The following is a 20,627-nucleotide window of genomic DNA, read 5'->3' as shown; positions in this document are numbered from 1 at the left end:
GACGACTGGTTGACGAATGCTTATACGTCTTGAAGTCCTGCTAAGTACGAACCCGTACTTATTGCTGCTTCTTTGGGACATAACCGGGCAGGTATGAAGATCGGTACGATGAAGAACGACGCTAGCAAGGTTACCCTCCCGGTTTGGCCTGGGCAGGGTTATAGACGCCACTGGTTATCTTCAGGACTCTTAGTCCAATTTGTATCTTGTCCGTACTCGGACGTATTCGATTTCTATATGATTTGGATCTTTGTATTGTATATTTGTATTCTTGACTCGTTGGAGTCGTTGTTGTAATATATATGTATCTTGTGGACTCTACTGTAATCATGTTGTAATGTTACCGCTCGTGGTAATTCCTCTGGCATCACGTGTGTGCTTCGTCGCGCACGTCGTGTCGGAGGGTGTCTCTGAGTCGATATCGTGCGGATTTCGGCGGGTTCGCTGGGATCCTCATGGTACCGGTTCCGGGGCGTCACACCAGGCAAGTTCACTCTTGCTGATGCCATATTGATTATTTTCTATCCATTTACTCGCAAAGCAATATACTTATCACTCCTGCATTGAAAATGAAAAGTTACTTTTCCAATTATGAATATGACTATGTGGTGGGAAATGGAACCATGGTATGTGTTGATGGTGGAGGTTCCATTGCAAGGGTTCTACTCATCTAGGACTACTCACCAATGTCGTCTAGTGATTCTAGCATCGTACATTTCGCGTTAACCATGACATCTACAATGGCTCTGGGGAAGTCAGTTGTATCTTCTTCCTTTCGCATATCAACGGATGCCTATTTGCCGGCGCTGTGGTGTGCTGATGGACCCACAGTAAGGTTGAGAGGTCATAAAGCTCTCCGGTCCCAGGTGGACGTCATTGCGCAATAGGGTATATGATGGATTGTATCATGGCCTAGGTTCAAGCGCTCTAGATAAGTAAGTAATCGAGGGCCCTCTGAATACAAAAGGGTGGGTATGCGGGGTCGCGGAGAAGGCATCGATTGGCTTGGTTCTTATACTGGGCCTCACACCAAGGAAGTGTGGACGGGAAAGTACGTCCGGTTGGCAACAAGGATAAGTTCTCTTATGGGAAAAGTAACGCACATCTGCAGAGTGTATCAAATTGTGGCTTGTCACTCCCTGTTCCGGGAAGGGAACTACGAACATGGCAGGAAAGGAACTACGTGAAGTTCTGGTCAACCTGTGAAGACTGGCGGGCATAGTTTTCAGAATAAAATAAACCTTTTGATGAAATGTTTGCGAAACATGCATTGGCCTGATTTTCTGATCAACGGTCGTAGCCTAGTGCATCAAACACCTTTTCTCTTTTGAACTTGCTGAGTACCTCTGTCCTCACTTTCTTTCGACACCCTTGCTAGACTGTGATCATGAAGAGGAGGCCTGCACCGAAGCATATGAAGGCGAATACGAGGTGGTCTACGAGGAGCCAGACTTGCCCGGAGGAGTTGAATGTGTAGACTATGGGATAGTCTACGGCACAGATGAAGTGGAGGCGGAGGAGTAGTCTTACCCTAGACACCACGGAGCCGAGCAGCGTAGTGACTTACTTAAACAAGTTGTTGAAGTTGTAATGAGTAAGATCGTAGGGTGTTCTCATCGGACCTATGAGATGTTAAGAACCATGTTTGTAATTGTATGAAGTGTTATAACCTGCAATGTTTCTGTTGTACCACTCTGAGGGATGTGATATTTGTGAAGAAATTCATTCATGAATGTCATATCAACAACTTGTATACTACAACATGCAGTGCTATGCTGGGTTACCGCATTTTCCATTTTCCATGTCCTCTTCCTACATTAGAGCCAACAAACTAACAGAAGTGAGGTCATTGGGTCAGTGAAGATGAATACCAGTATGAATGTCTTCATGTAAGTCATGCATAAACTCATCTACAAAGAAGCAGAACTATAGAGCAATAACACATTAGGAAAAGACTACTCTTGAACAGAGCATGTCTGGCATCTGATTGTTTTTTCAAAACTTCTCATGAACTACGCCCCCCCCCCCCCCCTCCAACCCACCACACACACACACAAATAATCTAATCTACCTATAACAGGTACCGCAATCTTGCTGCCAAACCCTAGAATTATCCCCCTCGAACTTGAGAAAATCCATTTTCGGAGAGGATCCACGGCCACGGTTTACCAAAATCATCCCCACGCTCATATCAGGAATCTCAACACGTGCAGGTTTTGCATAGAACTGGGATTGGTAAGGACATGTTGCTATCATGAATCTAGACCCAGTGAGGCCCAATGCACTCACAAACCAATGGGCTCACAACCCAATATACTTGAGCACTTACAATTACGCAGCGCATACACCAGATATGACACACAACCCCGTCACGCTGTATTAACATATAAAATTGCACATGGTGACATTACATTTAATGCATTTATTCATGATGAACTGTGGCACCTATATTTATCTTCAAGATCATGGCGACTCAACAAACAACAACATTTGAGAAACACTAGCACTACGATTTGCAGCTTTCAGATAGTGTGCCTTATGTTCACACATGAACAGGATAGAGAATCAAGTTGTATAAGACAAGGGTTGAGGTGATAAAATTAAATTAATCAGAATATTATACACAGAACACTGGACCATGTGAATAAATCAGAAAAAACTGCAAAAAATATATTTTACGGGATAAAGATCGACTAGTTGCATATGACTTGCTATTTCTAGCTCCATGGATCGTCCCATCCTTTGGGCCCCTCCCTCTTAACAAAATCTAAAATGGCCCGAACTGCCTCTTGCACCCTGTTGGAGAGGGCATGGTCTCCCCATTCTATTTGAACTTTCTCTGCACCTCCGAGTGCCCAACATAGTCTGCAGTGAAACATGCAACTTGAGTATGATATCATACTGAATCCCCATTTGCTCAATTTGGGTTTCTACCTGTCTATGAGTGCCTCCTTATCGACATATTCTGGGACATACTCATCCCCCATTGAGAAAATAACCTGCAGACAAAACACTTGGAAGTTAGAAAATTCAGCAGCCACAGGAAGTCAGAAACTGAACTAAGTTCATAATGCCCACAAACGACACGAAGAAAAGTAAGTCATTGCTTGCACTTTGCAGTGCACACTAAAATTGACATCATGCAGTGAGCCCATGAATCAATTTATCAGATATATGTTATGCTGGCTCATAACTGTTTTCATCCAGATGCAGCTTAATTTCAATTATCTTAAATGTACCTTCATCTTAGGAATCTGTACATGTACCTCATACCAATATAAATGGAAGCATCCAACTTTGCCAGATAATCTAATGTTCAGTACTTGGTGAAATGTTTCTTTAGCAGATGACTAGTTGTTATTCGGAAGAGACTTCCTTCTTATCCATAACTCGTGAAGCGTTTCAAAGACAGCACTATGTCTATATTTGTGTTGTTTATCTATCAACAAGTCAGGTGATTTGAAGCCCCAGATAATGTCATCGTACATAACAAGTCAGTGACATACAGATTGTGTAATTTCATAGGGGTACCATCATGTTCTTTAATTTTTTTTTTTTTTTGCCAAAACGGTGAAAACTGTTTGATCAGCATCAAATTAAGGTCAAAGGACCATGAAAGAATGACAAGGTGTTCCCTGCCATCAGAAGGGAATGAAAATCCTGCACATCATACCTATCATTATTCCTGGGCAATGAAATCACTCAAGAAATGGATGTTATTAAGTGCTTTAACATGGCCAACTAGAAAAGAGGAATTATACCTGGCACTGAGTGATTGACATATGACCAAGTCTCTGCCTCAGCTGGTCTTCGCTAAGATCAGAACTGAACATGTCATCATCACCCATGTATGCGCAAAGGGAGTGGAACCTACACATTTTGTATCTATGCGTTAGAATGGAACTGAATGGAAAAAATCCTTATGAAGATCACATCAACTATCAAACAATACAAGCAGATATGCTGCCAGATACACCCAATAAGATAAAACATATCCAACAAAAGGATATATTGCATGAAAAAATTCTAGGAAACTATGTTTGGTACACTGTAATTTAGTCATTGGGTGTTTGTTCTCCAGGCTCGAGTTTCAATGTTGACAACCGTTTCATCTTTTATCCACATGTTGCTTAGCTTTCTAAGACCTTGATACATTTTTCATGTTGCATGGTCATGCAACCAACAAGAAGTACTCAACCTTGGACTGACACTCTTAATTCATCAACATGACACTCCGAGTGATGTCCAGCCTCTCCTTGCGCAGGACCAGGACACAGCGGACCCTGCTCTCATTCCGAGTGCCGTCCAGCCTCCGACTCTCCTTGAGCAGGACCAGGACAGTTTCGCCAGACTCTGCTTTTGGAGCCGGAAGGGATGTGGCATCCTCGAGCTGCAGCTTGAAAGGTGGGCCTGCTACCAGTTTCCCGCCCGCTTAGCTGGTCACGATCTCTACCCCTCTCAAGAGGGCAAGCACTTTGTTTCTTTTAGGAGACAGCAGTTTTTAGATCCTTCACATTGTAAACCAGGAAAAATAAATGGTGCAATGATGTCTTATTCCTGTGCTTCGTCAGGCATGGTGTCTACTCCCTGACTTCACCATGCTTATCTGCCACCATGTCTGTCATTTCAGGCGGGTGGTGCTTCAGTTTCTGCTGCAACTTCTATAGGTGCATGTGGTGGCTGTCTTCGTTGCACCTATTATTCCAAGAATGAAAATGTGGAGCCATATACTGTACTACTGTTCGAGGTGACCTTCCTCTCAAGCACCCTGGAGGTTCAAGTACCAGTTATTTTGGTGGCTCGTTTTCATCATTTTCAAGAAGCTCTGCAGCTCCTGCCACTGGGGAAATCCTTAAACTGCTGCATCATCTGGCTGATTCTCCAGCTTTTACACCCATTAGATTCTGCTTGTTCCACGCTGCTGCTCTGGCCATCTTCTGGGACCAAGCTTGCAGTGGTGAGGGAGAGAGGAGCTTGCAGACATCTTCAGGCCTAGCACTATGCCAGCAAGGCCTTTGCTTCAGTCACTCCTGCTTGACTAGGCCCCGGGTCGCAAGATCCAGTGATCCCTGCAGTGCTCCTCCGGGTACCGACGGCGATTGCAATGACCGCAGCAACATCCTCTCTAGTTGTCTTTCTTGTGCTGTGGTAGTTGGAGTAGGTAGGAAATAGACATTTCATTTTCTATTCCCTGTTACCAAGCCACAAGGCTGATGTTACCCTTTAGCGAGGTCAGCCCTAATGTAGATTAGCTGGCATAAGGCCCTCATGGCTGGGCTTATTTCCGCATAGGGCATGCCCTAAATATAACATGATCAGTCATAGACTCATAGTATACTCCACATTATACTCCTCGTCTAACTCTACGCAGTTTTTGAGCATGACAATTATAACTATCATCAAAACAGCAGTACTTGTGCGCAGTACTGTAACTATTTATGTGTGTAATTTGAGCGTGAAATCGGTACCTGTATGCAGTAATTGGAGCATCTGAATTTGCTTCTCTCGGCATTAAATCCATTCCACGGCCCTCACTGATCATTTTCGCTGCCAGGTCTATCATTTCTGCTGTTTCTGGAAGAGTTGCCCTATACTCCCTGTCACTTACTGGGGCCTAAGGAGCAGATTATCATAGAAGTTGTATCAAAAGAGCATTAAGCCGTTAAATTAATTTCAAAAAAACAGTTTCTTATCAATGCCGTTACAAAGTTGACCAGTTGATTCTGTCATTAGGGTGCAAATTGCATGTGATACATTACATTCAGAATAATAAAGTTGCCCTTACACGACACTTTAAGTACAAGAATATGGGCAGGAGGAAATACCTGCAAAATTACCCCGGAAACAGCTTTTGAACATGCAAAGTTTGTCCGCATGTAATGCACGATATCCTGACATCCATAGAAGTGTCTATATTATTTCACATCGGAGACCGTAGAATAGTGCAGTATGTTAGTGAAGTTGTCACAGCATACCTGGCAACCAGTGCTGTGACCGAGCAATATTACTCCTTCAGAATTTTCTTTATTTATCAAGTAGCTAATGAGCTGATCAAGTTCCAATGCGTCCTTGCAAAATACAAAATGCAATCAATATATACAATAAATCAAGAAACAAGAAACGGCGATAAGAAAAGGAAAAAATCATTCAAAAATTCATAAGTCACACAACAAAATTGGTGATATATATAAGGAATACTAGCAAAAGTGCCCGCGCGTTGCACCGGAAGAAACAAATACGACTCAGTTTAGGAGCCCTTATGAGAGTACCGGTGGGCCTTCGTACTCGAGGAATAGGACGCTGGTTAGTAGTGGCGGGTTGACGAAGACAGCAAGGTCGCAAGCTTGGCGGCGTTGGAAGATTGAAAGGGATCATGTGCGGAGAAAATAAGAGGTGGATTTGTACAAATATTGACTTCCGTAATAAAATGTATTCCTTATTCTAGTGCAAAAGGATAGTTTAGTAGTCTCTAGGAAATTTTCGATATGACGCAATAACTTTTAAATATGTATGGGTAATCTGTATGGTTCTCTGACTCAATCATTTTCAATAACCTTCAAGGAACAATTTGGAATGCTTTTCTCAGTTATATGAGACAGCGAGGAGTGTCAGCCAAAGGGTTTCATACATGTCCGAAATTGTAGAAATTGTCGGCAACTTACAACTACATAATAAACTGATAAACTGAAAAGACATGATTTAGCAGAAATTCACTCAGGAGGTCTAATAAAGAATTATATTCCCGTATATACTCATTGGCACTTGGATAATAGAGAACCAGCATTTGATCAATTAAAGAAAGAGAACAACCGTTTCTAAAGGAGAAGTAGAAACAGGACAATACAACTTACTACAAGCCCATCGATGCAGGCATAATGCATTGCCAGATTCGGATGCATATCGCCCTCACGGCCTCACCATCCATCAGACAAGCAGAAATAACTACGCTCGCATGCGGTCGGCGTGCTTGTCAATTGTTGCACCACGCCAGGGCCTGAAGTTGTGAATTCTAGACTGCAATACTGTTGGCATTGCTGCTGCAACACGGACAAGCTAAACCGGATGACAGCTGTTCTACACAACATAGGGTAGAGTCACAGAATCACTGCTCTTCCATTGCAAGAGATCTGGTAGTGACGACTAGTTTCTGAAGTCTTAACCAAGGGTGAGGTGAGCTCCAATTCACACTCCAAGATAATCCATCAGAAGTACTAATCAATACAGCGTGTGTCGCCGATGAGCCTGATTGCCAGAAGCTTCAGGTTAAAACCAAGGCGCAGCGTGTGCTGTTCGTGGAAGCGACCAAGGACGCGTCGACCTCCTGTTCTCCCTCCTGGTCTAGCCTGTCGGCACAACGTCACCGCCGTGAAGTTGATTGGGGTGAAAACAGTCAAAAGGAGTTGTTTGCCGTGGTTAACCCCAACCGGCTGGCTATGCTTATATATTATGATCAACTTGTACAACAAGGAATACAATGGTATAGAATACCGTACAGTATAGAAACCGTATCTACAACTCTAACACTCCCCTCAATCTAAACCGTCGTGAACAAGGTTAAGATTGGAACTAAAACGACGAAGCGCGAGCTGCGTAGCAGGCTTCGTAAACACATCAGCCAGCTGGTCGGCGGTGGAGATGAACCGAACATCAAGCGCACCAAGCGCAACTCTCTCACGCACGAAGTGAAAATCAACCTCGATATGCTTCGTGCGAGCATGGAAAACCGGATTGGCAGATAAGTACGTGGCACCAACATTATCACACCATAAGACAGGAGGTCGAGGCTGAAACACTCCAAGCTCCCGTAACACGAGTCGAATCCAAACAGCCTCGGCGGTGCCATTGGCCGAGCCTTATATTACGCCTCGGTGCTCGGAGCGAGACACGGTCGGGCGCTTGCGAGAACTCCATGACACAAGATTAGGACCAAGAAAGAGCGCAAAACCGCCGGTGGAGCGACGATCATCGGGACAGCCAGCCCAATCCGCATCGGTAAAAATATTGAGGTCCATAGAAGAGGAGCGACGAAACGCAAGCCGGTCGACACGGTGCCACGAACAAAGCGCGAGAATACGCTTGACCGCCTCATAGTGGGCGGTAGTCGGCTGCGGCAGTGCTCGACAAACCTTGTTGACGAGCAAATGATAAGTCGGGACGCGTCAATGTGAGGTACCGAAGTCCCCCAACCAAACTCCGGTACTTGAAAGCATCCTCTCGAACCAAGCGGTGTACCGAGATCTCGTGTCAACTTGTCGAAGTAGACATAGGTGTAGTGACCGGCCGACTTTGCTCCATGTTGGCCCGATGAAGAAGATCAAGGGCATAGCGGTGTTGAGACAGCACAAGCCCTGAAGAAGAGTAGGCAACCTCGATGCCAAGGAAATACTCCAAGCGCCCAAGATCCTTGATAGGAAAAGAATCCGACAAGGTGGCAACAAGCTTCTCCACTGCAACGGAAGAGGATCCGACCGGAACAATGTCATCGACATAGACAAGCATATAGACAATCACACCGAGCATGATCAAAAATGAACAAAGAGGTATCCATCGTGCTAGCAACAAAGCCAAGCCGATGGAGCTTATCACCGAGGCGCGCATACCGGGCACGGGCGACTGTTTCGGACCATAAAGAGCACGTTGCAACTTACGGACATCGCTGCGGATACTGCGGATCCTCAAAGCCGAGCAGGCTGCTGCATATAGACATCCTCGGTGAGAAAACCATGGAGAAAAGCGTTACTCACGTCAATCCGACGCAGGCACCAACCGCGAGAAACGAGCAAGAGATAGGACAAGGCGAACCGTGATCGGCTTGACCCTTTGGATCGAACGTATCATGATAATCAATACCATGCTTGTTGTGTAAAACCTCGAGCGACAAGTCGCGCCTTGTATTTGTCAACCGAACCATCGGGACGATACTTCGTTTTGAAAATCCACTTGCTTCCAACAATGTTAGTGCCGGGAGGACGAGGGACCAAGACCCACGTTCGATTCTTCGAAGTGCATCAAACTCGGCTTCCATAGCGCTACGCCAAGCGAGGTTCGATCAAAGCGGTGCGATGAGAGGCTGGTTCCACCAAAAGAGCACGACGACGATCGGAGTCATAGCGAACCGTGCCGATCCCGATAGATCTTGGGACGAAATATAGCATTATCGTTGCCGCGTGACGATGACCCGAGGCGGTTCGGCCGGCAGTGCCTTGCAGACGACGTCGGGGAGCCGAGAGGACTCGGTGATGCTTGTCGATGGATCGGCGAAGCCGAGGCGAGGAGCGAGTGAGGCCGGCGAAGCACGGGACAGCTCGTCCACGAGCGCCGGCGGGAGCGTGGTCGGCCCGGAGGGAGCCCGGTTAGCCCGGACGTCGGCGAGGAAGGCGTCGCGCGCACGGGCGGCGAGCGGAGAGCCGGGTCGCTAGGTGCAACGCTGCCCGAGCCACAGGGGGCCTCTGCATGGGAAGACGCAGGCCCCGAGGCATGCACGTCGATCCGCTGGTCCAACACCTGCACAGGAAAGCTTGCAACAGGAACAGGTGCATTAGCCGGTAACATAGTGATGTCATAATTACGCGTGTCGGTGCTCGAGTAGCTGGTTCGAGTGGAGGGAAAGACACGAGTAGCAATTTAGAGACATCAACGACAGGCACCGGAGTGGAGAAGGGAAACACCTTCTCATCAAACACGACATCACGAGAGATGTATATGCGACCAGTGGAGCGATCAAGGCACTTGTAGCCTTTATGCATAGGACTATAGCCAAGGAAAACACACATCTTGGAGCGAAACTCGAGTTTGCGCGAATTGTACTTACGCAAACTAGGCCAACACGCACGACCAAACGTGCGTAGGAACGAATACTCCGGAGGTGTGTTGAGCAAGCGGAAAAGCTGGAGTGGTGTTGTTGATGATGGGCGTGGGCATCCTGTTGATAAGATAACGAAGCGATAGAAAAGCCTCATCCCAATACCGAAGGGGCATTGAGGAATGAGCTAAGAGGGCTAAGCTCGTTTCGACAAGATGGCGATGCTTGCGTTCGGCAATGCCATTTTGTTGGGAGGTATGTGGGCAAGAAACACGGTGAGCAATACCCGTTCGAGCAAAGTAGGCATGGAGGCGATGATACTCACCACCCCAATCGGACCGGACGGTGCGAATTTTAGCATTCAACAAACGTTCTACATGAGACCGAAAAGTGTAGAAGATGCTTTCAACGTCGATTTATGTTTAATCAAGTAAATCCAAGAATAACGAGTCGTAGTCATCAATGAAGCTAACATAATACTTAAAACCTCCGGAAGAAGGCAAAGCGGGACCCCAAACATCGGTATGAATAAGCTCAAGGGAGACCGAGACACACGGGTCGAATAACTATATGGTAATTGATGACTTTTGGCACGTTGACATGCATCACACACTAGAGACTCAATGTTTGAAGAACACGATAGATTATTGGAACTAACAATAGTTTGCACTACTTTATTTGAGGGATGACCGAGACGTTGATGCCAATGCTCGGAAGACAGCCGCACACCGGACGATGCATGAGGCCCGGACGCCATGGCGCGGCTCGAAAGGTAGAGGGTAGAGACCGCCACGACTTCTACCGCGAAGAAGAACTCGCTTCGTGACCTTGTCCTTGACACAGAAAAAATATTTATGAAACTCAATGAATATATGATTGTCAGAAACAAGGCGGTAGACGGAAAGCAAATTCTTGCTAAGACCAGGAACAAGAAGGACATTCTTAAGCTCAATGGGAGATGATGAACCGGAGTAGCGAGAGCGACCAACATGCGTAATAGACAAACCTGCACCGTTGGCGACTTGCACTTGATCCTTGCCGGGGTAGCGATCCCGAACGTGCATCCGACTCATGTCGTTGGTGAGGTGGTCGGTGGCACTCGAGTCGAAGAACCGAGGCTGAGATTCTCGGAAGGAGGCGGCGTTCCCGGAGCGAGAGTCCTTTGCCGATAGGCCTGGTTGAAGCGATTTCGGCACCGGAGGGCACCGTGACCCCGATATCGCAGATTGGCGGCCGGGTGCCACGGCCGGCGGCCGAGCGGCCGCCGCCACCGCCACCACCTTGACCTCCTCCGCCGTCACCACCGCCCCCTTGGTTTGGGCGGTTGCCGCGCCGGCCTGCTGCCGCTGCTCGGCCACCGGGTGCGGTGGCCGCCACCAGGTGGTCCGGATGGGCGGCCACCGGAGCGACCGATGTTGTTGTCGACGAAGGGGCGCCCTCCTCCACGGTTGTCACCGCCCTGCCGCGCCACGGCATTGGCGGAGGTGGAGAAGTCGGGGGCTCGTGAGTTTTGCTCTAGGAGAGCCTCACGGGAGAGGAGCATGGAGTAGAAGTCTTCCACGCCGAGGTTGTCCGCGCGCCGGCGGCGAGCACCGTGAGAGAGTCTCTGCAGGGACTCGTATCGAGACCCAAGACCGACAACGATGTAGTCGATCAACTCGTCATCGAGAGATCGGAGAACCGACCATCGCCATAGCATCGGCAAAACCCTTCATCTTGTGGAAGTAGGCGGCGGCGGTGAGGTCGTTCTTCTTCGGCCGACGTAAGCTGCCGTCGCATCCGGCGTGCCCTCGCTCGGTTTTGGGCCGAGAACATGGACACGAGGCGGGACCACACGGACGCCGAGGTGGTGCGCCCGATGAGGTGGCCGAGGATCTCCTCGCGTCATGGAGCCGACGAGGATACCAAGGACGCGCCGATCCGTGTAGAACCGGTTGGCGTAGTCGGGATTGGGGACTGGTGACGGCGTTGGCGTCCGTGCCCCTCGGTGATCGTGGGCGGGGGCATCTTGCAAGAACCGTCGAGGAAGCCGTACCACCCCTGTCCAGCAATGTTGGGGACGACCTGCATCTTCCAGAGAAGAAAGTTAGTGCGATCAAGGCGCACGGTGATGGTGTTGGTGTTGTGGCCGGTGGGTGCGGTGATGATTGCGCCGGCGGGGATCGATGGAGTGGAGGAGGAAACCGGCCGCGCCGACAGTGGCGATCTGCATCGCGGAAGAGCTCATCGCGAGCGGCGGCGAGGCGGAGGACTCGCGCGAAGTAGCGGCGACAGGGAAAACCCTAGGGAGTCGACTCGCTCTGATACCAAGTCAAAAGGAGTTGTTTGCCGTGGTTAACCCCAACCGGCTGGCTATGCTTATATATTATGATCAACTTGTACAACAAGGAATACAATGGTATAGAATACCGTACAGTATAGAAACCGTATCTACAACTCTAACAAAAACAGACACCATGGTCGGAAGAGCCTGCGACCTGTAGGCCAACGTCGCAAACCTCGCCAGCACCTATGTGCTGCCTGGGGCAAACTTGGACACGTTCCCTCGCCGGCAGCTGGACTGAACTTCTATCATGCTCTTGGAAAGCTGCAGCCAAGCTGAGGTCAACCATAAACTGTTTGGTTAGTAGCAGCAGCAACACCTAGATTGTCATCCTCAATCAATTGATGGACTTGATTCGTCATGTGTAGTCATGATGGATGAATCGATAACCAAAGAGGGCGTAATGAGTGTCCTTTTCGAGGTCGCCCTCGAGTACACGCACGCATGTCAGCGCGGTCGTGAATAACTGAAGATGGATACACAAAGAGATGCACATGCACCAGGCCTAAAGCATGTTGTTTGTGGGCATGACCACGAGCTGCACCCCGGGGTCAACGACGCCTACCTACACACACGAACGGCTGCTGCGCACTTCTTTAATATCCATTGTGTTTCTAGGATGAGGTCGTTGAGTCGCAGCTTGGCATACCTCACACCGTCGATTCAGGATGCGCGCTTCGGCTGGACCGCTGGGTCGCCCGTGGACTCTTGCACGACCAGGATCGCCCCCCTACTCGGTAGGGAGCGCATCACCACAGCGGCTCATTGTGGCCGTCGCTGAAATCTCGCCAGGGGGAGGAGAAATCCAATAACCGCCATGGCTTCAAAATTTGCTTATTCGATCGATAATGGAGGATTATAGGGCAAGTATTTGTGTATTTTTCGTGGTGGCCAAGGAATCATGTTTCCTTGATCTCACCTTTGCCCTCGATGTCATGTTTATATAATGGAACCAGGGCGTGGGCGCTAGAAACATGCCCGTTGATCGGCTCTGGCTAAGAAAAGAATTCTTCTCACGTACGGGTGGAGGAGTGGCCACCGCTCCGAACTCAACTCTAGCGATCGACAGACAAAGAAGGACCGGGTGAAAGAAACATAGGATAGACAACCGAAACAAACGAACAAAACCAGGGAAACACTTCTCCCTTTATTATTAGGTATAGATATATTGCACAAAAAAAGGTAAAAGGTAAAATCAGAAGGTTTGATGAATGATGCAGTCCGTCACCAACATAACTGTCATATAAAGTTTTCCCTCAAAATAAAAATAAAAACTGTCATATAAAGTTTATTTAACATAAAGAATACTTCAGTCATCAATCAACTTCCAGGAATATGAAGTAAAAGGTAGAAACACGTACAAAGACATCTTCTACTGCAAACAAGACCATTGAACATTCTACCTAAGGTTCACACTTCCCATTTTTTACAAATTTCCTGCCTAGGGTTCTACTGAAATTCATATTCAACCCATATTCTAGAAATATTCCCTCCACACTTCAGGTGGGTTCCAGTTTAACATTCAGTTTGACCAATGAAACATGGGCTATATGCCACGAAAATCATACCAATGAATCGTATAAGAACATAAATTCCAATGGTATAATTTTCATTGCACATTAATCATATATTGGTCTAATCATCATCAATGGTTAAAGTTAAATCACAAAATACGAGGACACCACATAAATTGGGACAAAGGGAATAGCAGACAAGTCCTTGAGCATGCAACTGCATGTAATTGCATTATGTATATACTTTTACTATTTTAAGAAACAGCTCATAAGTAGGCCCGTGTTACCTAGCATTGCCAAAATATTTAAAATTGTGTGCACTAAATCCTGGCATTGGCTCAAAATACTTTACGCTTTTTCCAGTTATTTAGATGCATGCAAATTGTTTAAGTCAACCTTGTAATTCAATTCTTTTTTAGACAATGTTTGTAATCTTAAATTTTGCTATAACGAATTAACTTTAAAGCAAAAACATGTTGTGCATAACTTAAGAAGCAACTCCTTCACATGATTCAAAATGCAATTAATAATATCTGAATACTACACGAGTAACAAAAGGTTTTAGAACACGCAGCCTATTCTTCACAGCCACAGATACTCTTTTATCATGCAATCATAAGAACCTCTCAATGCTATTCGTCTATTAACTGATATGCTGCATACTCTTCTATTTGGTATAAGGATGAACAAGCTGGTGTTATTTAGATGCATGCATGCAAATTGTTTAAGTCAACCTTGTAATTCAATTCTTTTATAGACAATGTTTGTAGTCTTAAATTTTGCTATAACGAATTAACTTTAAAGCAAAAACATGTTGTGCATAACTTAAGAAGCAACTCCTTCACATGATTCAAAATGCAATTAATAATATCCGAATACTACACGAGCAACAAAAGGTTTTAGAACACGCAGCCTATTCTTCACAGCCACAGATACTCTTTTATCATGCAATCATAAGAACCTCTCAATGCTATTCGTCTATTAACTGATATGCTGCATACTCTTCTATTTGGTTTAAGGATGAACAAGCTAGTGTTATGATTAAATAACATACTTGCTCCAAGCTGGAAATTCCGTATCCAATATAGGATGAAGAAAGTAATGGTTGGACAAGTGACCATTTCTCAACCTCCAATGCAACTGACAGTGGTTCCAAGTAGCTGTTAAATTTTAGAAATGAATTAGCACTATAAAATCCAAATTCAATCTTAACCTAAATATTCAAGGTTAAATTTTCTAACACCTAAATAAAACAGATAAGTCAGACATGCCTAAGTTATCGAACACCTTTGTCGTGGTTTTGAGGCGGTCTCACTCCAAGAGATTTCTGTCCTTTGAGACAAACGTATATTTTAATAATTTTCTTTGGTTAGGCAAGGGATACCATATGCGATGCTTGGAATTTCTAGCACCCTGAGCAACACCTACTTTGCATCAAAAGTTTAGACAATGTAAACATCAAACAAAGAATTTTTAGTAGTTAGAAGGCAGCATTTAGATCAGGCCAGTTTTGAAAGGCCAACTATCAAATATACCATACATGCCATGATCCAATCATCCAAGAGATAAGTAAAGGATGCTAAGCTTATTGAATCCTCAAAATGACCAACAAAGACAGAATTCAACAGTAGTTTGCCCATTGCATTGAATAGTTCAGTTGAGACCTTGAGGTGCAGTTATCAGCGACGATAATTATTAATACGCTGAAACATACTTCTGAAATGACATGATTTTAAGCCAGCACTACACCAACACTAACAGAACCAATACAGCCTAGCATAACATGACTATGCTTGCCAGGCAGTGACAGACAGCAGTGGAATTACTAATTAAGAAAACAAAATCATATATTTATCGCTACCAAGACTAACAGAGGTGAACAGAGTAAAACACAAGGAAGAAAGCAAAATTAGAAGAACAGTGTTTCCAATTATAAGGATGTATCCTCACTTAACAATTGACATGGAGCCAATGACAACATGGTATTGCTGGCTGCTACCCTTGTAGCCAATGATTTTGTTAGAATGCCTCCACATTGTAATATACTCATAAGTCAACAACTGGGAACAATGCAGGAATTGGAATTTAGTTCGAAGCTCAAGAGCTCAAAGCATATTATTCATAATCTGTATATCTCTTAGTGACTTCATTATGTGGAAATTTTAGGTCCCTGCATTATTTCCAGATTTGGGAAAGTTCAAACGTGTTCCAAACTTCCAATCACCGATATGTTATCATTTTGGGGGTAAATGTTTCAGAGGGTGAATACTACGATAAATATTTAACAAAATTATAACTAATAAGAGCGGCTGAGTGTACGTGAGAATTTTAAAAAAAAAAGTAACTTACTCAGTTGCTAAGAGACCATCTGTCAAACCACCAATGAATATCACCTGATGGTTAAAATCACCCGTTCGGAATGCAACCTGCAAGAGGGGAGATAAACTTACTCATTGCACAAACGCTGCAGCATTAAGAAAAAACGTCACACAACCTATGGAGTCTTTTGTGCAATAATTCAAATCAGAATATGATGAGGGGTATCGAGAAACCTAAATAATTTATTGTTCAAAGAAAATTCAGGTATAATTGAAAATAAGATAGTGTAATATAAAAAAATAAAAGCTTCCGAGGGACTTCAAGTAGACATTGCCAGATATCAAAAAAGGTATTCACCATCTGCAGGATGTTTAAAACCAGTCTTTTATCCCCTACCAGATCTCCATTGTACAGGATTTATCTTCTTGAAGGTTGCGATCGCCAATATATGATGAGGACATCCCTACTGAACTACTATCTCGGACACTTCATGATGATCAAGATGTTGTTGTGAACCTCAAGTCCAATGAAGTTAGGATTGGACCCATTACAAGGGCTCGTGTGAAGCTACTAGACCAACATGTGAATTCACTCCTAAACGATGCAGCTGATGTACATGTTGAGAACTTTATAGTACCTAAGTCTTTGCATCTATGTATGATCAGGTACGAGGGAGATTCCAGCGTTGCACGGGAAGAAGAGGAGCTACACAAGGTGATGGACGTGAAGACATTCCACGGATGCGCGGAGGAGAGGGAGGCAAGCGCGTCAGAGGAGGAAGGTCCCAGCGGCACTGCCGCCACATCACTAGCGGTGCTGCCGCCACAGGCAGCGGAACTGTCGCCCGAAGTCAGCGGCACTGCCACCAACCCCAGCGACACTGCCGCCCATGAGCAGCGGTACTGCCGCCCAACACAGCAGCCCAACTCAGCAGTACGGCGCCGTATCCCTACGGCATTGTAGCCAGGCCTGCGAGCCAGTCCAACCGAAATCCATTCTGGGTCGGTTCGTATCCAACTATTTCGACCACTTGTCGTCCGGAACGCCTATATAAGTCCATGGGACGCCCCCAAATTAGGTTTAGACCATGTTTAAACAAAACCCTAGTTTCCAGACATATTGCTTTGCTATTCTCTGAAATTATACACTCTGCAATTTGTTTCGATATGGATTTTTATGCTACTGAAGTTTGTGTGATCTGTTGTTCCATTGGGGATTAGAAGATTGCAATTTTACCGCTTCGTGGTCGATAGATACGTGGGGCAAATGTGTGGAGTTGCGAATATCTTGCAGGGTTGTTGCATTGGCTGCAGGGATCAATCGAGAGAGACCGACAGCATCAAACAAGTTATCTTCCACCATATTCATCAACATCACCATCAAGTTCATCATCTACCACCTCGCTTACTAAGAAGATCGGGCCACCCCTTATCAATATAGCAGTCCGAATATAGAGAAAGCTAAATGTATTATGTGGCTGATCACCTCATTGCGGCCCTCGCGACAATTACTAAAATAATGAACACAAAGCATTGTACTGAAATAATAAACTAGTCATCACATATTTTTAAGAGAAAAGAGAATAGATAAGCACAAGAAAAGCAACATAGGCTTCCAGGTTCTACATTGTATACCGAGTAGGCTTTCTACCACCGCAGATAACAAAGAGACTAAGAGACAATCAAGAAAAGGCACAGCCGTGCAACATCAGCAAAAGAAATTAGTACAGAAAAAACAACATAATTGCCAGTTGGGGGCGCTAAAAGCAACCCTCTAACGCAAAATCACCAGTCTTTGTGGTCGTGAAACAGCCTTCCTTTTTCTACTAGACTCGAAGAACCACACGCATCAGTGAGACGTTGAACCCCACGAGCAAAAGCAAGATACTCCAAGTCCAAAGGGGAGATCCCGCATCTCGAACTGGCGAAGATCCCGAGTTATACAGACAAGGGATGACATTCTAGAAGTTTCCGAGGGATTTCAAGTAGACATTGCCAGATATCAAAAAAGGTATTCACCATTGTTTACAACCAGTCTTTTATCCCCTACCAGATCTCCATTGTACAGGATTTATCTTCTTGAAGGTTGCGATCGCCAATATATGATGAGGACATCCCTACTGAACTACTATCTCGGACACTTCATGATGATCAAGATGTTGCTGTGAACCTCAAGTCCAATGAAATTAGGATTGGACCCATTACAAGGGCTCGTGTGAAGCTACTAGAACAACATGTGAATTCACTCCTAAACGATACCGCTGATGTACATGTTGAGAACTTTATACTACCTAAGTCTTTGCATCTATGTATGATCAGGTACGAGGGAGATTCCAGCGTTGCACGGGAAGAAGAGGAGCTACACAAGGTGATGGACGTGAAGACATTCCACGGATGCGCGGAGGAGGAGAGGGAGGCAAGCGCGTCAGAGGAGGAAGGTCCCAGCGGCACTGCCGCCCTGAAGCCAGCGGCACTGCCGCCGCCAACCCCAGAGACACTGCTGCCCATGAGCAGCGGTACTACCGCCGTACCCCTACGGCATTGCAGCCCAGCCTGCGAGCCAGTCCGACCGAAACCCATTCTGGGTCGGTTCGTATCCAACTATTTCGACCCCTTGTTGTCCGGAACGTCTACATAAAAGTCCATGGGACGCCCCCAAATTAGGTTTAGACCATGTTTAAACAAAACCCTAGTTTCCAGACATATTGCAATTCTCTGAAATTATACACTCTGCAATTCGTTTCGATATGGATTTTTATGCTACTGAAGTTTGTGTGATTTGTTGTTTCATTAGCGATTAGAAGATTGCAATTTAACCGCTTCGTGGTCGATAGCTACTTGCGCAAATGTGTGGAGTTGCGAATATCTTGCAGGGTTGTTGCATTGGCTGCAGGGATCAATCGAGAGAGACCGACAGCATCAAACAAGTTATCTTCCACCATATTCATCGACATCACCATCGAGTTCATCATCTACCACCTCGCTTACTGAGAAGATCGGGCCACCCCTTATCAATATAGCAGTCCGAATATAGAGAAAGCTAAATGTATTATGTGGCTGATCACCTCATTGCGGCCCTTGCGTCAATTACTAAAATAATGAACACAAAGCATTGTACTGGAATAATAACCTAGTCATCACATATTTTTAAGATAAAAGGAAGAATAGATAAGCACAAGAAAAGCAGCATAGGCTTCCAGGTTCTACATTGTATACCGAGTAGGCTTTCTACCACGGCAAATAACAAAGAGACTAAGAGACAATCAAGAAAAGGCACACCCGTGCAACATCAGCAAAAGAAATTAGTTCAGAAAAAACAACATAATGACCAGTTGGGGGCGCCAAAAGCAACCCTCTAAAGCAAAATCACCAGTCTTTGTGGTCGTGAAACAACCTTCCTTTTTCTACTAGACTCGAAGAACCACACGCATCAGTGAGACGTTGAGCCCCACGAGCAAAAGCAAGATACTCCAAGTCCAAAGGGGAGATCGCGCATCTCGAACTGGGGAAGATCCCGAGTTATACAGAGAAGGGATGACATTCTAGAAGCTTCCAGAATATCTGATCCACATAATTCCCACGCTCCCCCCCCCCCCCCTCTCTGTTGTAGGAACGGTCCATAGATCGCCGCCGAAAGCGACGACGAGAGGCTTCACAGATGAGAGAGCGATAGGCCCGTACCTGAGCGGACTTGGGCCCATACTTGAACAGAGAGCCCTGGAGCTGCTTCTTGCGCGCGCCTGCGCCTGCGGTGGCTACAGAGGCAACAACGCCACCCTTGCCGCCCACGGCGGCGGGAGCGTCGGGGGGGGAGGCGGGGGCAGAAGCGACGCCACCGGCGGGAGGCATGGCTGAGGAGGAGGTGGGATTGCCGGATACGGCGCGAGTGATGCCGGAGAACCAGGAGGAGGTGGAAGTCATAGCGGCCGACGGCGAGGTCTCGGCAAGGACATCCCGGGATCAGGAGGAGCGGGATAGAGTCATCGTGTGGAACGGGATCCTCTGACTTAGTGCCTAAAACTGCAGAGGGACATAGATGGACATAGATGCTATAGTGCGTCCGCTTCGCATCTAACGGCAGTACAGGAAAGGCTCTAAAACACATAAATCTGACACAGCCCAAAGCCCACTTCGTAAAATGTCAACAGAGAAACCGTCGTGGAGCTGTTCAGAATAATGCACTAGAGAGCAAAAAAACAAAAAAAAAAAGGAGCGAGCGAGCGATGGAGGAAAGGAAACACGCGAGGAGAGATTAAGGGCATCTTCACCGGCTCGACGCAAACGGATGCTTTTGTTGGTGACCGCGCGGTCAGAAAATATGTATGTATCTTAGTGTTCGACACATTCGTTTAGACGGAACGCGGCCTATATTTGGGTCGCGTTTGCGCCGACGTCCACACGCTTCTCTCACGGACCAGCCTGGCAGCGCCACAGACACTTCTTCTTCATCGCGACTTAACTTGCGGGCGGCGGGTTGCACCGCATTGAAGGCGTAGTGGCACCCGAGCCGTTTTAAGTTCTGCTTGGTGGTGCCCATCTTCTCGACCGCACCATTGCAAGAGTCCGTTGTATCCACCCGACTAACGCCATGGGGAAGTCTTGGCCGTTCAGCAAGATGAACAACGACCACGAGGCAAGCGGCTCGCAGTCCGGCAAGAAGCCGCGGGTAG

The 20,627-nt window shown here is 46.3% G+C and overlaps 1 protein-coding gene across 1 annotated transcript; it reads right to left on the bottom strand.

Moving 5' to 3' along the window:
• Nucleotides 1-2,586: 2,586 nt before the first annotated feature.
• On the bottom strand, nucleotides 2,587-19,965 carry LOC124682052 (UPF0613 protein PB24D3.06c). Its single transcript, XM_047216809.1, has 9 exons — nucleotides 19,639-19,965; nucleotides 15,989-16,065; nucleotides 14,694-14,799; nucleotides 5,976-6,068; nucleotides 5,826-5,891; nucleotides 5,469-5,614; nucleotides 3,762-3,870; nucleotides 2,935-2,999; nucleotides 2,587-2,865 (listed from the first exon to the last, which is right to left on the bottom strand). Exons 1-9 carry the CDS (start codon nucleotides 19,876-19,878, stop codon nucleotides 2,718-2,720), a joined length of 1,050 nt encoding a protein of 349 aa, XP_047072765.1. The 5' UTR covers nucleotides 19,879-19,965; the 3' UTR covers nucleotides 2,587-2,717.
• Between the last annotated feature and the right edge of the window lie 662 nt (nucleotides 19,966-20,627).

Source organism: Lolium rigidum, unplaced genomic scaffold, assembly GCF_022539505.1.
Source record: "Lolium rigidum isolate FL_2022 unplaced genomic scaffold, APGP_CSIRO_Lrig_0.1 contig_66795_1, whole genome shotgun sequence".
Classification (NCBI taxonomy): domain Eukaryota; kingdom Viridiplantae; phylum Streptophyta; class Magnoliopsida; order Poales; family Poaceae; genus Lolium; species Lolium rigidum.
The sequence above is the reverse complement of the archived record's forward strand: the minus strand, read 5'-3'. Positions and strand labels throughout refer to the sequence as shown.

Coding starts and splice junctions, on each gene's coding strand:
- LOC124682052 (XM_047216809.1), bottom strand. CDS start 19,878: ATGACTTCCACCTCCTCCTGGTTCTCCGGCATCACTCGCGCCGTATCC. Junction 16,066..19,638: donor ATGGGCCCAAGTCCGCTCAG/GTACGGGCCTAT, acceptor CCCCTCTTGCAG/GTTGCATTCCGAACGGGTGA. Junction 14,800..15,988: donor GATGGTCTCTTAGCAACTGA/GTAAGTTACTTT, acceptor AAAATTTAACAG/CTACTTGGAACCACTGTCAG.